Source organism: Chelonoidis abingdonii, chromosome 2 (genome assembly GCF_003597395.2).
Source record: "Chelonoidis abingdonii isolate Lonesome George chromosome 2, CheloAbing_2.0, whole genome shotgun sequence".
In the NCBI taxonomy this organism is placed as follows: domain Eukaryota; kingdom Metazoa; phylum Chordata; order Testudines; family Testudinidae; genus Chelonoidis; species Chelonoidis abingdonii.
Window position 1 is genome coordinate 241,619,864 of NC_133770.1, and position 18,181 is coordinate 241,638,044.

Consider the following 18,181-nt stretch of genomic DNA (forward strand, 5'->3'; position numbering starts at 1 on the left):
AAATATAAACCTAACCTTCCTGATGATGCCTCTTGGCAAAAGATATCTCTCCCTCATGCTGTGCATGGAATCTTTGAATGCACCTTCTCACCAAATCCTCCCAGCCAGGTTTCATGGCTGCTCGCATAGTGCTAGTGTCTAGTGAAGTTATCTTGCCTGGGTTAAATAAAATAGTTGTTAGTGATTCTCTTAAAAAACCCAAACCAAAAAACCCCACCTCCCAAAACTCTGTTTTCACAATACCTTGCAGATCTTGGCGAGTAGAAAAGCTCTCTGATGAGGGAGGAACTGGCCTTTCCTTCACTGGAATTCTTCTTGCCACACAAATCAAGCAAGACTGCAAATCTTAAATGAAACAATATTACGTTAGTATTTTCTGAAGCAGGGAAACCAATGCAGGGAAAGATATTTTTTTTAAAGAATATAAAAGAAATATAAGTCTTTCATTACATTTTTGGATTAAACCCAATAAGTTTAGTACTCATGAAAGCAAGGGATGGAAAGCATTGATATGGCCTATGTTGTCCTCGCCTATACTGAAAGTCACAGACTTGGAGTGTTTTCTGCAAGAAAATCTCTGTGAGAATTCCTTTGTGGATATTACCCAACATTAGCCATAACATTGCATTCAGGTAGATTCCTCTCTTAAATTTTCTTATTCTTGAGAAAAGCCTCTGGGTCATTACTGATAGCATATGCAATAAACTTTTGCATTTATTTGCATGTGTATGTTTTTAGCTGCAGATGCACAGGTTAGAAAATATTTAACAGAAAACAACATATTGCATGTATAGAGAACACAATTCTTGAACATTTATATAACTTCGCAATTTCTAAACCACATTCCTTCAAACGTGTCTAAAGTACTTGTGCTTCTTGAGGAGGAAATTTCACAGTTAGCCACTCTGAGTGCTCAAAATGCCTCTGAGAAAATTTAACTGATGGAGTAAATACTGAAGGAAATGCTGAATCACAATAGTTTTCACATTCTGATAATTCAAAAATTGCCTAACAAAATTTTGCTATCAATGGGCCAAATTCCTCTTACAATTAAACTGGTGTAAGTCCAGTGCATGAAACACATGAAGTTACACCCAATTTCTATTGGTGTGTCTGAACAAATTGTACGCATTCCAGCCTATGTAATGCAAATTAAGAGGAAAGTTACACAGTTTAAAGGAAAAGGGAAAGCTTGCACATCTTCTGTTCCCTGCTATGGAGAAATCACTTTAGCTTGATTTCACTGGAGATTGCTACTGATCTATAATTTTTTTTGGGGTAGGCCTGGAAGGAGAAGGTCAAGACATCATTAAAATAAGCAAAATAAAAATATATATCATTTACCTTCACCATCTTCCTTGATGGACTTTGGTTGAGAAACAGCAAAACACTGCATAGTTTCATATTTCTGATGTGCTTCCTGGTTATCAGGGCCTTCTTCAGCATCAGTCAAAGGTTTTACCAGCATCCGACAATTAAAAGTATGGCTGTTGCGCCTAGGGGCTTCACCAGACCAAGGTCCCCCATTTACTGAGAAAAGCAAAGTTCATATAATAAGATTAGTCTCAGAAGTAGTCATTCCTACCAGTCATCTGGAGTGCACATGTAAAAAGAGAATTAATTACGGTGCTTTGTAAACTGAGGGAAAACACTCATTTAATAAACAATACAGTTTTGATATTAGAGTCCTATCCAGCTGGTGCAAAGTAATTTCATCCTTGCCACTTAAATGGATCCCAGTCCCTAGTTTGTTCAGCCACTTTGTCTTTCCTTAGTAAGGTAGCTTAAAAAGAGAACAAACAGAAAGGCAATACGAAGTTCTAAATACCTGCACCCAAAAAAGAGATGAAGCACCTGATCAGCTGTCTGACACAGCCATCAGTACTGGACAGATTATGTTAACTCAACAGCCTAGAAGGAAGCGTGTGCAGTGAAGTAATGTGTTTGCCAATACAAATCTGGGAGTGCGTTGGTTAATACAAAAGAGAAGGGCAATATCATTCAAAATGTATTGGACAGAGTAGGAACATTGGCAGATAAAGAATTAACATGCAATGTACATAAACGTGAGGCAAGGAGGCTAGAGACAAATTAAAATAAGTATCCTCAGCTACGATGTAGAACACCGTAGGAGGATGACCTGGGTCCAATGGTGGATAAAACTAAAATCTTTTCCAGAGTGCTTAAGAGAAGTAAAAAAGGAAACAAAATCCTAGGATGCATAAATATAGGTACTGAACAAAAGTCAGAGCAAATTATTCTAACACTGCATAAGGTACTAAAGAGGCCATATTTAGAATACCATGCACAGTCCTGCTCAGCTCTTTGTAAAAAGTAATAAATAAGTGGAAAAGGTACAGGAAAGGCTGATAAGAACAATGCAGTGACTTACTTTTCTTAGCCATTCAAAAATGCTTCATAATTTTCTATTCTTTAATATTTATCTTTAAAAAGAGGTTATGACGACCTCACTGACCTAACAATGTTCCAATGAACAGAAATACCATAATTCTGTTCAAGCTATTGTGCAAATAAGGTAGTACTAAAAAAGGTAAAATAAGAAATAAGTAAAAATGAAATATAAACGAACATAGCAATAGCTGCAACTAATACAAACTGTTCTTAAAAAGAAATGGGATAAACATTTGGGATAATAAAAATAAGAATGAAATAAAACATCTAATCACAAGGCAGTTTCTGTCCTTCTATTGTAAAATGTCCTCTCTTCCTTGTAGTTATGAATCATTTCTTAGAATAACCAGTTTACATGTGGGAGATGGGGGAGAACTCACACAGATAATGTTATCTGTGCTTGTAAGGATTCACTCTAAAGAACTTGCAGCAATGTCAATCATACATCTGCCAGTTCCTATGAGCAGCTTTGAACAAAGGAGGCTGGTTTTGAGACACAATCATTTGTTACATAGCCTATGGCCATACTGACAATAGACACAGTACATCTGACATGGACTTTAACTTAAGTAACTGACTGCTATTAAGTGAAACAATGAAAACACTGACTTAAGAAACCAAAGATAAATATAAATGAGCAATGGCAAATTTTTGTTGGAAATGAATATACCTAAAGATTTTGGCAGCAGGTTTCTGACAAATTCACTGTGGTCCCCTACATGCAGGATGCTATATACACTTGTGTTCATCAGCTCTTCTTGGTTGTACCTTAGGTATTGTGTCACATTCTCAGAAACAAACACAATGTTACCTTCCAGGTTCACTACAAAGAAGAACCCATCTAGGGCCTAGAAGAAAAATATAAAGAGAAAAGCCATAATCTGATTAACAAAAGATATACAGGAACAATAACCTCTTTTAGAGGACATATGTCTCTCCTCCTCCTCCCCTCTTCCCCAGCTAGCTTGTACTGAAATGATGAGAAGAATACAAAATTCCATGTAGTGGATCAAATTCTACTCAGGATATAATACTAACAAACTGAAAAGGGTTGTAAGATGTAGATTTCATATCAACAGTATTGTGAAACCAGTACTTAAAAGCAGAAAGAAAAAACTGGATTTTGAAAGTCTACTGTGACAACCCAGTTACTGGACTTGTTGAAAACTATTTGCTGACTTCCTTTTAAAACATATGCTGATTATAATATTTTTATTTCTCTCCTAACCAAGAGTAAACAAAAGTTCAGGCTTAGTAATAAGTTCTCATGCAAAGATAAAAGCATTAGTTTGTTGCTTAGCAATGACTGTTCTTATGATGCAAGCATGATTGTGCATAAATGTCTAGGAATAACTCAGAACCTTCCTCTCTGTTTAATTTTATGACATGTAAACAGACTGAGTACAGAAATTTAAATTCAAACTATCAAATCCATTGGATTCAAGCATTCAGTGACCAGCTCAGCCCACATGAACCTTCTGCCCCTTTGCCTGATATACTGACTCTTCAGAAGGCTGCTCTGAAAAACAAGTGTTTAACCTCCATTTTGATTTGGAAAGGCAATAAGATAATTTTGTATCTATAGTCAGAAGAACAAACCACTGATAGGACAACAGGGTTATCCATGACTTTTTAGAAATAAAAGTTAGTGGATCCACACTATTGATATGACTGAGTACAGCACAAGGAGGAGTTGTCACAGCACTGTGCATTTGCACGTGATATAAATGGCTAAATCTTTTATAATACACAACTTGCAATATCCTTAATATGCATTCGCAGCATACCTAGGCTGTAGATGTGTATTGCAAATACTACAGAGCACTGAGCTGTTAGCAGATCCAGATTTTAAATATATATAAAAAAATTCCCCTCTCACCCCTATGGGTGGTTTGTCTTCCTCAACCTCGGGTCCTCTACCAGAGGCCTGGGAGTTTGAGGGTTCTGCGCAGTATCTTAGCTGTTCCTAGCACTGCACTCTTCTGGACAGAGAGCTCTGATGTTTCCTGGGATCTGTTGGAGCCACTCACCCAGCTTAGGAGTCACAGTCCCGAGTGCTCCTACCACCACTGGGACCACTTTGGCCTTCACTTTCCACATCCTTTCTAGTTCCTCTTTCAGGCCGTGGGTACTTCTCCAGCTTCTCATATTCCTTCTTCCTGATGTTGCTGTCACTTGGCATTGCTATATCTATCACCACCGCTATCTTCTGCTCCTTGTCTATTACCACGATGTCTGGTTGATTGGCCAGTACCTGCCTGTCCGTCTGGATCTGGAAGTCCCACAGAATCTTAGCCCTGCTGTTCTCCACAACCTTCTGTGGAATCTCCCATCTGGTCTTGGGAGGGTCTAGCCCATACGCTGTGCAGATGTTCCTGTACACAATGCCAGCCACTTGGTTGTGCCGTTCAGTGTATGCTGTTCCTGCCTGCATCTTACATCCTGCCACTATGTGTTGGACTGTCTCTGAGGCCTCTCTGCACAGTCTGCACCTTGGGTCCTCTCTAGTGTGGTAGACCCTGCTTCAATGGATCTGGTGCTCAGTGCCTGTTCCTGTGCTGCTATGATCAGTGCCTCAGTGCTGTCTTTTAGTCCAGCCCTTTCCAGCCACTGGTAGGATTTCCCAATGTCAGCCACCTCAGCTATCTGTCGATGGTACATCCCATGCAGGGTCTTGTCTTGCCATGGCACTTCTTCTGCTTGGTCTTCCTCCCATGTCTGCTGCTGCTGCTCAGGCATTCTCTCAGCAGCTCATCTTTGGGGCCATCTTACTGATGTACTCCTGGATGTTCCGGGTTTCGTCCAGGACAGTGGCTTTGACGCTCACCAAGCCCCCCGCCTTCTTTCCGGCTGGTATACAGTCTCTGGGTTGGACTTGGGGTGGAAACCTCTGTGCATTGTGAGGAGCTTCCGGGTCTTCACATCGGCAGCTTCCATGTCCTCTTTGGCCAGCTCACTATACAGCAGGGTATCTGATGACCGGCAGGGCGTATCTGTTGATGGCGTGGATCTTGTTCTTCCCACTGAGCTGGCTCTTCAGGACCTGTCTTATCCTTTGGTGATACTTGGATGTTGCTGTCTTCCTTGCCTCCTCATCGTGGTTTCCATGTGACTGTGGGACGCCAAGGTACTTGTAGCTGGTCTGTATGTCTGCTATGTGGCCCGCTGGTAGTTCCACCCCATCAGTCTTGACTACCTTCCCTCTCTTCACTACCATCCGGCCACACTTCTCCAGTCCGAATGACATCCCGATATCCTCACTGTAGATCCGCGTCAGGTGGATTAGCGAGTCGATGTCTCGTTCATTCTTAGCATACAGCTTGATGTCATCCATGTAGAGGAGGTGGCTGATGGTAGTTCCATTCCTGAACCTGTACCCGAATCCAGTCCTTGTGATTATCTGGCTGAGGGGGTTTAAGCCTATGCAGAACAGCAGCGGGGACAGTGCATCACCTTGGTATATGCCACACTTGATGGCCACTTGTGCAAGCTGCCTTGAGTTGACTTCCAGTGTTGTCTTCCATAGTCCCATTGAGTTCTTGAGGAAGGTCCTTAGTGTCCTGTTGACTTTGTATAGCGCCAGACATTCACAGATCCACGTGTGCGGCATTGAGTCGTAGGCTTTCCTGTAGTCAATCCAGGCTGTGCTCAGATTGGTCTGTCTAGACTTGAGTCTTGGGCGACTGCTCTATCTATGAGCAACTGGTTTTTTGAGCCTCTGGTGTTGTTCCCAATGCCCTTCTGAGCTGTGCTCATGTACTGGCCATATGGTCCTGTAGCTTGGCGGCTATGATGCCTGATAGGACTTTCCATGTTGTGGGAGGCAGGTTATTGGCCGGTAGTTGGACGGTTCTGTCCCCTTGCAGGGGTCTTTCATGATCAGCACTGTCCTTCCTTGTGTTAGCCAGTTTGGGTGGGAGCCTGCTGCTAGCAGCTGGTTCATCTGTGCTGCTAGGCGTTCATGCACTGCTGTTAGTTTCTTTAGCCAGTAGGTGTGGATCATGTCTGGTCCAGGTGCTGTCCAGCTCTTCATGTTCTTGACCCGCTGCTGGATGTCTTCTACTGTGATGGTGACTGGTTTCTGTTCTGGGAGATTGCTGTGCTCTGTTCTCAGGTCCTGCAGCCACTTTGCACTGGTGTTATGAGTCTTCTCTTTCTCCCATATGTTCTTCCAGTACTGTTCAGTTTCTGCTGCTGGTGGCTCTGCTGTTATTGTGTTGTTGCACTGCAGTTGGGAGTACACCTTGGATGGTTCTTTGGAGAACAGGGCATTTACTTTTTGGCCTCTGCTTCTCTAGTGTATCTCCTTAGCCTGGTAGCCAGTGCTGTGAGCCTTTGTTTAGCAGTCTCTAGGGCTTCAGATGGAGTCAGCCCCTTGTATTTTTTCAGTAGCCGAGTCTTATCCTTAATCTCTACACCCTTCTGTAGTTCCACCAGCTGACTAACTTCTCTCGAGTCGCCTTGATCTTATCCTCCAACCTCATTTTCCAGGGTGGGTACATACTGTTGTTCTTCTTGATCGTGTAGCCAAGCATCTCCAGGATTACAGAGGCTGTAGCGTATACCAGTTCATTGTTTGAGTTATGGTGGTAGTAGGGATTGTCATGAGGGCTCTATTGGCATCTTCTAACATACTATCTGATGGTACTTCTCCACTGAGCCTTGGTAATCGGTCTCGAGGATTGACTGTAGCTAGTTTCGCATGATCTTATGCCTCATATCAGCTGCTGTGCTCTGCAATGGAGGGGGTGGCAGTGAAGTTTCAGCTTCAGGTGTGGGCTGCACATCCACTTGTTCTTCCAGGTCTTCTTGAGTCTGGGATGTAATGTGGAGTTGGTCTATCTCAAGTTGTGAGAGCAGCTTCCTCTTTATTATGTTGAAGCACTGGGTAACTAGCTGTTTCTCAGTAAGTGTGGATGTAGGTCTTTTTGTCCATCCATAGTCCCCTCATACGTTTCATATATCCCCTCTCATTAGGTCTACTGTTGTGTAGTAGCATTCCATCAATTCCAGGTTCTCTTGTCTCGTCCATGAATGGTTTGTTCCAGTAGCCCACTTATCGTCAGATTGTCCTGGTTCCTCAACATCTGGCGCGGACCTTGATAATCCGGGCGACGTCCGAGCCGGCATGACTCTCCTAGTTCGTGTCACTCTCATATTTGAGGTAGGCAGGTGAAGCGTTAGGGGTCTTTTGCCCAAGGCCCCCTACTGGAAAGTTGGGTACCAACCGGGATTTGAACCCCAGTCTCTTGTATCAAAGGGCGGTCTCCCGTGTCAAAGGGCGGCGCTCTTAACCACTACACTATCCAGTATATATTTATATAAATATAAATAAATCTGGCCATGGACCCTATAGCATATCAAAAGGAAATTGCTTGTTTTATTATTTATATTACAGTAGCGCCCACAACAGGCTTGATGTTGCACAGATATACTGTATACAAAGACACAATCCAGGCCCCAAAGAGCATACCATATAAAAACAGAAAGAAAAAAAACCCAGAAGAAAATGGGTAAAAGAAGGCACAACATACAAGCAGAGCATTCAAGATAATGACTAGCAAACGTCTCGTTTGTTCCATTTTTAAATTATATATAGTAAAAATAAGATTGTGTACACACACACACACCTCCAACTGCTTTTGAATTTAGATATTTTAGGTGCTGTCAATTGTCAGAATTTTTAATCCTTATGTTTTGTCTTGTTTGTTCTTTGCATTGTGTCCACTACCTTCTTTCTGTTTCTAATTATTTTAACCCTTGCCTGTGTGTGAAGACTTGCCTCCTTTCTATATAGTTTCTTAACAGTTCCATACTTATTTATTTGTAAACTATATCTTTTAAAATGTTTTAATTTATTTAGGCCCAATTCTAATAGCAAATCTCCTATTGACATCACTGGTGCAGTTCAATGTCTTTTTATATCTGTATCTGTGCAGGATGGGAAGGCTTTCAAAGACACAAATTGCAGGTAGTTGTCTAACAGGGTCTTCAGCATCTCAGTGATTCCCCTCATCTTATATGGTCCACAATCTAAAGCCACCTCTTATAGCAACCTCCTTGGTGGGGGAGCACTCCATGCAACTTCTTCGCTGCTATTTCTTGAGCTGACTAGAGGGATCGGTAAGTAGTAGTGTGAGTCTGTGTAGTGATTATGACCTATCTAGAGCATTCTCATCTCCTAATGTTCTCATCTCCTAACGGCATCAAATTATTTAAAACGTATTGAGGTTTCTACTGTAATGCTGATTTCTTCTCTCTTCCCCAGATATACTGCACCATGGCAAACTGTTGGAACAATAATGTAATCTTGCACCCTTTCCTTCACGACTCTTGTTCTGACAGGGGATCATATAAGGGGCAACGAGGTCGGCAAAGAGAATAAGAGAACCGAAATTCTTTTAGAGGATGTACTGGAAAAGACAAAGTTTTGTTCTTTGGGTTGCTGTGGATTATTGTCTCACTCTCTTTTGCACACATACTCCCCTGCCTTAAACAGGAAATCTGTGGAAATCCCTTCAGAACTAGCAAATGATGATGAATTCTATTTACTTTCTTCAACAAGAAATGCTTGCAAATATGAGGACACCCCCCAATTAAATTGTTTAATAGAAAAGAAAATTACATTTCTAAATCAGATAACTAATATGCAATCAGTTACTTTTGCCATTATTTTCCTTACTTCATAAAGAGAAAAAAGTGGACTCATCAAGCCTATGAGACTTTTAAAGAGTTGAAAATACTTAACTGCATTTCCTTACAAAGATATAGATCCACAGAATACATTTGCGGTCTTTTCACAGAGAATGCACAATAACTTTGCGACCTTTTAAGAATCTGTTGCGCAAAGGCTTGAGTTTATTAATATTATTTCTTAACTTTTTATGGTCAATGCAGAACGGTTTCAAGGTAGAGGAGAAAAATAAATTAAATCCTAATAAAGTAACACGAGGGTATCACTTGTGATTTTAAATACCCTGTGTACTGCAATAGCTAAGTGCAATAGGGTGAGATAGGTATAATTTTTTAGCCTTAAATTAATTTCGTGTGTGTGATTAAATCAGATCTTTATGATCAATTAACATCTACATGAAGACTGGAATTACTACACTGCCATGTATGAGCTCTGAAGTTTAACTTTGCTTGTTAGCAAAAACAGCAACATTCAGTTCAGTGAGCAAGTGTAATAAATACTAAATAAAGTTTTCATCTAATGAGTGTAATGCCCTAGTTATTCAGGGGGCAACTTCTTCAGTCTGTCTAATCTGTCTAACCTTCTAGTGCTCTGCCTAGTAGTTGAGAATTTTTCAGTGCCTTAATTCCATATACAGCTCAGGAAACAGTGTCAAATTCCTGTGTTTTTATCTAATGAGTCGTGGAAAGTAATTCAAATATTTATCATTGGTATATTTATTAGGGTTTATTGCTTGGCAAATGCTACAGTTTAGGAATAATGGGGTAATTTATATATCTGTCAACCTTGGTTCCTCTAGATAGACTCAGGGCTTTGTGTTTAGTTTTGTCTAAACCAACATTCATTCCTCCTTACAGATGAAGATCAGTGTTAGAATGTGTATTAAATGTTTGTAACAGATCTTAAACAGTGACAGAGAGTAAATGCCAGTAGTTTAATATGTTAGCGTCCTAGGTGACATGTATACACTACAGATAACAATATCCAGGGTGCATTTAAGAGTTAAGGTATCAACCATTCAGCCTCTTCTGATATCAATGGAAGTCACACAGTTAAAGTCATGCAGAATTCTCTGCTAAGCTAATCAAAAGATTTATCCTGAAGAATTCTCATGGACGTGTATTTTTGTAATCAGAAGGGGATACAATCAATGTTACCTATGCAGAAATGGCAAAAGTAATTAAAACAATGTGTAGCAATGATGCATAATTTTGGTGGAGAAAGAGGATTTCTCGAAATGTATACATGGTGTAAGTCAATGCGAGCATACAAATGGGTTTACCAAATCTCCATATTCCAGAATGGCACACAAATTAGACATTTAATAAAAATATTGGAACTCAAAAAATATCCACAACTACAGTGGTTAAATATAGAATATGATGTTATTGTTCCAATCCTGCTACCCTGGGAATCAATGTTTTGTCACTGAATTAAATTCAATAGGATCAGCAGCATGCTCTGTATTTGTGATATGGAATGGCATCCTAAGTAGCAAGGATGGCTGTTTTATTGAAGTGATAACATTTGATCATGCCTTTAAGAATGAGTTCCAATTTGATTTTTTCACTCCATGACATTCATCTTGATATTATATGTAGCAGAATTAACTCCAATGTAAAGAAAACTTTGGGCACTTTACCTCAAGCATCATTGGTCCAAGTGCATCCTTGTCAATGACACTCTGACCTGTAGATGATACATCCGCTTTTTGTACTTCATCTTCATTGGCCGCTGCTGCTTTTTCTGCATTAAAGAGAACTATGCATTAAATGACAGAATAGAGCTCTTAAAACAGTATTATCATTCTTCAAGTCCACAGCAGTTTGTGACAGATACAAGCAAACCACTGACTGAGATTAAAGAAATCTCCATTGTGATATGGGGAAGCAGGGCTAGTGGGTTAACTCTCCAACTCTGGAATTGTAGACTCAAATTCTTCTGTAGGATAGCAATGAAATAGATATACTGTAGTGTTTTCATCCTGGTCCCTAACAGATATTTGACTAAAGTACATAGCAAACACACACGCACACACACAGTCTGGCATGACAGGCACTCTTTGCTTACAAACAGGTGGAGAGCTGACTGGAAGACCTTGCAAATCACCTATTTCGTTGTCCCTGCACTATCTTTTCATGAGCCCTATATTTAAAAAGAAAATGGAAGCATTAGACTGATCCAGAGTTCATGCATCAGTGAAACAGTCTTTGCACTCTCATTTCCACACCACACAATTATTATTGTTTATCATTTTAAATTCACATTATATTATTCATACTATAGTTCAGGGGTAGGCAACCTGTGGCACGTGTGCCGAAGGTGGCACGCTAGCTGATTCTCAGTGGCACTCGGACTGCCCAGGTCTTGGCCACCGGTCTGGGGGACTGTGCATTTTAATATAATTTTAAATGAAGCTTCTTAAACATTTTAAAAACCTTATTTACTTTACATACTACAATAGTTTACTTATAAATTATAGACTTACAGAAAGAGACCTTCTAAAAACATTAAAGTGTATTACCGGCACGCAAAACCTTAAATTAGAGTGGATAAATGAAGACTCGGCACAGCACTTATGAAAGGCTGCCGACCCCTGCTATAGTTTCCCCTCCCACTGTCATTTATGCGTATTTACCAATATGCACATAAAATACATATAAGTTCAAGAGCACTGCATGAAAATTAAATGATTAACAGAAGCAAACAGCAATAACTTCTGGGAGCATACTACCACCTATGCTAATGTTTCAATTATACACATCTGCACACTTTGCACCCTTGTTTGTGCTCCATGCTGCAGTACTGATTAAACACCCAAACCAGAGTTTTGGCTTCAAAATATCTTAAAGCAAATTAATTTAGCAAATCTGCACTCACAATCATGCCATTCCATATTAATTATTCTGTATCTCTTTTTTATTTTTATCTTGAAGTTTAAGTGGGAACATTAGCAGAAAAAATATTACCTAAAATTAATGCAACATCTGATCATTGCATTATCTTAATAATCCTCAATTCAAAATACATTTTTGGTGACCACCCAATAAAACACAAGATCTAAAAAGTAACCCAGAGTGACAACAGACTCCTAAAAATGCTTGGATTTACTATTCAATGATAACTGTGTAATATTTAATTTATTGCTACGTATCAAAAAATCTGAATGTACAGTTCCTGTGTCCCCTCAGAACAGAGAGACTGGTCACCAAAATCCTGGATTTCCCCAAGATCAGTGTACATCTATTAGAGATAAGGTGCAACAGAATCTTCGGTGGCTCCCCAGCTCCAAGGGTGGGTGAATCTGACTGAACACACCCGGTTATCTACACTGGGTGGTTCTAACACAGTCTCCACTTCCTTACTATTTGCAAGAGGGTCTCTGGCCTTTATGGGAATTCTTAAGTCTCTCCAGATGGGGGATCAAAATGAAAGTCACAAACCTCAACACATTCTCTTGACCCCCTAGAACTCAAGATTAATTCTCTATGCCATTTGAAAGACGGGATTCCAGCTTTTAGACAACATATAAAAATGGCTCTAGCTCCAAAATTTCTTGACATAGGGACCTTAAAAAAATCATATCAGATGTGCAACAGCTTGGGAATAGACAGGAGAGAGGCACTAAGCTAATTAAAACAGCATGATGTTCACAAAAGAAATTAACAATTATGGCTAGATGAATGTTGCCGATCATAGAAAATATCTGGCACAGATCTGTTCAATGCATTGGTGCTTCCTGTTGTTTCTTTATTGGATTTACAAGGACAGGTTAAGTATCAGGAGGTAGCCGTGTTAGTTTGTATCCACAAAAACAACAAGGAGTCCAGACCGGACTCCTTGTTGTTTTTAAGGACAGGTTAGTAATTTTCACTGTTTATTTCTCACATACTACTGATCAGTTGCTAAAGAGTCTTCAGACTATTGCAACCACAGAAATCACATTGCTCTTAATGCTCCTGGCTTGACTAGTATGTTGTATCTCATTTATATAAACACCTTCTATCCCTTATGCTTCCAAACGGGGCGGCTCCAGGCACCAGCACGCCAAGCGCATGCTTGGGGCGGCAAGCCACGGGGGGCGCTCTGCCGGTCGCTGCAAGGGCGGCAAGCAGGCTGCCTTTGGCTGCATGCTTCGGTTCAATGCCTGCATGTCTGCTGGTCCCGCGGCTTTGGCGGACCTCCCATAGGCTGCTACCGAATCCGCGGGACCGAGAACCTCCTGCCGGCAAGCCGCTGAAGGCAGCCTGCCTGCCACGCTTGGGGCAGCAAAATGCCTAGAGCCGCCCCTGCTTCCAAATGAGATTTTTGAGTCAAAAGAAAATGAAGGATGTTTTTAATGTCTATTGCAGTAATTAATTTTGAAAATTATACATGGATACACATTAAAATTATGCACACTGTATCAGTCACTGAATAAAAACAACATACCCTGCACTGTGCACTGTATGCATATGAGATACACTCTTTAGCTAAGGATTCTAGCATTCCAAGGAGTATTACAAATTCAAAAGGGGTGCACAACTGCACAATTTTATAAATGGATCTGTGATTTAACTGAAAGGTGTGTAAAAAAAATATCACATACTAGACAGCTCTCTACTGGCTAACACATCTAAGCAGGTTCACGCACATAAATTATTTCAGCTAAGGGTCAGCATGACTTATGCTCATGAAATGAACTGAAGACCTGCCTGTTTAGGACCATAGCCAGTGATGATCTTCAAGTTTTGAAGTAGAATTATGCACTTTTGATTGAATGATAGCCTATTTTGAGGAATCCATCAGCAAATACAGAAAAAGTAACTGGACCTGGAGATCAGCAATCACTGAAGGATGCCAGCAGATTGTGTTTTTAACAGAGAAGTGAGATAAATACTTGAAATGAATAATTTATTCTCAGATAAAGCACACAATGTCAATTGAGAGCAGAATTTTGTTGTAAGAAAGGACAGAAAACACAAGCAGACCTGTAATTACAGCGTTAACAAATCATTATTTTATCATGAGTTTCCCGATAGTTGGTGTTTTACTTAAAGCCCCAGTTCCTGGAGTCATGTGATTATGTGGGACTCAAAGCTTTTCCATATCAATCAATCTATAATATATCTGGGAGCCCCACCTAATGATTTTGAACGCCCTGTAGGCAAAACTGCAATATAGGGCCCAATACTGCAAAGCCTCTCTCTTGTAAATACTCTTGAAATCAGTGGGATTACTTATGTGACTGAAGCAGACAAACTAGATTCTTTACTGGAGTCAAGCTCTGTTTGGCACAGGAGAGAGGGCAAAACACATCAGGGAAACAGTGATGGCTCTCTTATTTTGCACATGCTGCTGTGGTGTCTGGTACCGGCATATCCCTGCGACCCCTAGGCTGGCACCCCTTCCCATACCCCAATCTTCTGCCTGAGTCCCATCCCAAAACTCCCTCACAGAGTCGACACCCCGCACTCCTTCCTGCACCCCAACACCCTGCCCCACCCATGAGCCCACTCACAGCCCAAACTCCCTCCCAGAACCCGCATCCCCTCTCTCACTCTGAACCCCTCAGCCCCCGCCCACAGCCCCCTCCTGCACTCCAGACATCTTATCCCCAGCCCCACCTCAGAGCTCGCACCCCCAGCCGGAGCCCTCACTCCCTCCCACACTCCAACCCCCTGTCCCAGCCTGGTGAAAATGAGCAGGTGAATGAGGGTGGGGGAGAGTGAATGACAGAGGAAGGGGGAATGGAGTGAGTGGGGACAGGGCCTCAAGACGGGGCAGGGAGTGGGGCAAGGCTGTTCGGTTTTCTGCAATCAGAAAGTTGGCAATCCTAGTCACACCAGTGGAGAATTTACCTCCATAAAGAGAATTCTCTACTGGCTGTTTAAGTTCAGAACCCATCCTAAGTGCTGCAACGGTATCAGAGGGCAAACCAGAATCTGGACCTATTCATATGAATAGGGATAACAAGACTGAGCCCATATTTACTAAATTAAACTGGAAAAGAATTTATGTAATTCAGAAACGACACATGAAATAATTATTAGCCCTGCTCAATGAAAAGTTTAACCTAGAGACTAAAAAATAAAAATAAAACTCCTTTTAGACGTATTTTTACTAAGTAAACACATACACATGCAATTATGTAGCATTTTAGGTATGTGTGTAGTTTCCATTTTAAATTGCAGACAGATTTACAGCTGTTTAAGTATTAAGATACCAAAACACACTGATTCATATTTGACACTAGGCCTTTTTCCAGTGGTCACTAATGATATTTATTTTTTATATCCACAAGTAAAAACAAACAAACATTTTTTCAGTATGCTCAGCACTGGGAGTGTTTCAAGTTTTATTTGAAGCTTATCCCAGATTCAGATACAATCAAACCTTTATTAAAGCACATTAATTTAGTAAGAACTCTGAAAATCAAACGAAGAGAAGTCAAGAACAAACATTGAAAGTCTCTTTACATATATTTCCCTACCTCTCCCCGCAAAATGTTTTCCTCTATACTTTTTTTTGGTCCCTTTAGCTCCCTTAAAGATAAATAAAACATGAAAGGATCTGGCTCTCTCTCTCTTTTTTAAACAATACATCCCTGCAGTTGCAGTACCACAATTGGATGCGCAATCCGAGGATTCTCTTTTGTCTGTTCCTATGCTTTACTCTCTCTCCCTCAATGAGGAACAATCCCTCCTTGACCCTTCCTCTGCTTTGCAACCCAGAAATCCAATACAAATTAAAGAGACTTTCATTTTCAAAACAAAGATCAAAACCTGAGCCTCTTCAGGGACCATGTTAAGATGAGTCAAACTATAAAAAAAGAAGAGGAGATTTGCATCAATATATTTTATATATTTATTTTTGTCTCATTGCAGTCACTATTGTGTGTGTTTTCTACTGGAACAAAAGTAGCAAGAAAGGGAGAAGTGAGTAAGGAAGCATTAGACAGATGAGCAGTACAAGCGTTTTGAAAATAAGGGTGGGGAGAGACAATAGATTTGCAGCACATCCTGGTTATGTTGCTCTACATCACAGGCACCATCACGCGTACATTTGAAAGTGAAATTTCAGACTATTTCCTGATATAAAACAGCAGCACATCACAAAGCAAGCCTCAAGCAAAAAACAAACAAACCAAAAATTCTGTAGTCAAAGAAAGCAGTTCTTTTATGCAACACTTCTTTAAAAGTGAATTTCTCAGCTGGAACATACATTTCATTCTTTTCATCATTTTCCAGAGTTGCTACTGGAATGTCATGTCCATCCAAAGTCATGCATTCTTATTTATTGAAATAACAGACCAAAAATACAAGCAGAGACTTTTCTTGTCAGTAATACCAGAACATTCATTTTCTACAGGAAAACAGCCATGATTCAGGAGATATCCTTATAATTGAACCAATTACTAGCACCGATTACTGGAAGGTGACTTAAATGCTATACAGCATTTCTGAATCTACAATTAAAATTAAATTCTACAGTAAAAATGCTTTTATACACCTAATTCCTCTACATTTTTTCACATTTGTTTATGTATTAGACAGCCATTTGTGGGTAGTCTGTTTCACATGTTGTCAGCTAGTCTTTCATACAGCAACAGGGGAGAGACTAAAGAAGTAAAACATAGGAAACTGATTACAAAAGCATATAAATTGGCAGAGGACAGAGATAAAAGTAGTTTCAGGCACTAGATCTAATTATCTAAAAAAATTGACTAGACATAGTTGACTCTTTAAATTTCAGATTTCATAATGACAGGTTTATAAATCACTACTAAATACTAATTGTGTGTACTATGGCAAGAGAATATGTTATTAGTATAAATAGGACTATAAAAAAGAGCAGCTTCATATTTACAGACTTTAGCATAAGAAAAAAAAACGTTTTTATTAATTCAGTGTGTTCCAATGGCAGATTAGCAAATACAATACAAGGCACGGTGAAGCAAAGCAATGAAGAATTTTTAAATTATTCCAATGCCTGGTTAACCATGAGGACAGCAGTTTTCCTTGTAGTTGTATAATTAAAAGAATTAGAACCTATAACTAAAATGGTACTTGATATATGAAGCTACCTCGATATAACACCATCCGATATAACATGAATTCGGATATAATGCGGTAAAGCAGTGCTCCAGAAGGGCGGGGCTGCGCACTCCGGTGGATCAAAGCAAGTTCAATATAACACGGTTTCACCTATAGCGCTGTAAGATTTTTGGCTCCCAAGGACAGCATTATATCAAGGTAGAGGTGTACTTAAACATATTTGTTAACCAGTTCCTAGTACTTCAGCATGAGCAAAGTTGTTCCCTCCAAAATCTATCAATTTTTCAAAAGACAGTTACCATTTCTTTGACAACAATCTAAACAACAAACTAACACTCAGCAGAAAGTTTTTGCCCCTTCTCCATGAACACGCCTACTTATTATTTAGGGAAGTGACTATAAATCGAGGTTGCTGTCATACTTTACTCCGTGCAAAGATATGCTGTAAAGAACCCATTAGATTAGTGTACTCATTTTCCACTTAAACTATAGATCAAGTACTATAGGAAAAGCTATGTAATATCTCAGAAAGGTTTTAAGAGGTAAAACAGGGAAGAATTATGCATCTGCATTGAACTAAAATTAGAAAAGCTGCCATATGGCTCTGTGAAACCAGCAGCACATTCTTATTCATTAGGAAGCATTCTGCTAACATCAAAACACAAGGCCCTTCCCGTGCTCTCCAAATGTGTTTATCTTTTCAACATTAATGTACTACAGATCATCAGGTTGCTGACATCTCCTACAGTACACATTAAAAAAAGCACAGATGCACTTTTTCTCAACACTTTTATTCACTCTGAGTAGTCTAAGGCCTTGTCTACACTTGCAAGTTGCAGTGCTGGTGAGGGGGTTACAGCGCTGCAACTTAGCAGGTGTCTACACTTAAAAGCTCAGCCAGCGCTGCAACTCCCTGTTTGCAGCGCTGGCTGTACACCTGGGTCTGCTTCCGGTGTAGCGAGACCAGCGCTGGTGATGCAGCGCTGGTCATCAGGTGTGGACACTCACCAGCGTTTTTATTGGCCTCCAGGGTATTAGG

At 40.2% G+C, this 18,181-nt stretch overlaps 1 protein-coding gene across 3 annotated transcripts in view; it reads right to left on the reverse strand.

The window, feature by feature from the left end:
• NCOA2 (nuclear receptor coactivator 2) overlaps nt 1-18,181 on the reverse strand; it is a 293,779-nt gene that overhangs the window by 54,956 nt on the left and 220,642 nt on the right. For all 3 annotated transcript variants that reach the window (XM_075063071.1, XM_032794449.2, XM_075063070.1), the window contains 5 exons: nt 10,749-10,852; nt 3,083-3,260; nt 1,345-1,530; nt 244-345; nt 16-156 (listed from right to left, as the gene is read on the reverse strand). In XM_075063071.1, the coding sequence (XP_074919172.1) occupies nt 16-156; nt 244-345; nt 1,345-1,530; nt 3,083-3,260; nt 10,749-10,852 (711 nt within the window). The remainder of the gene's footprint in view (nt 1-15; nt 157-243; nt 346-1,344; nt 1,531-3,082; nt 3,261-10,748; nt 10,853-18,181) is intronic.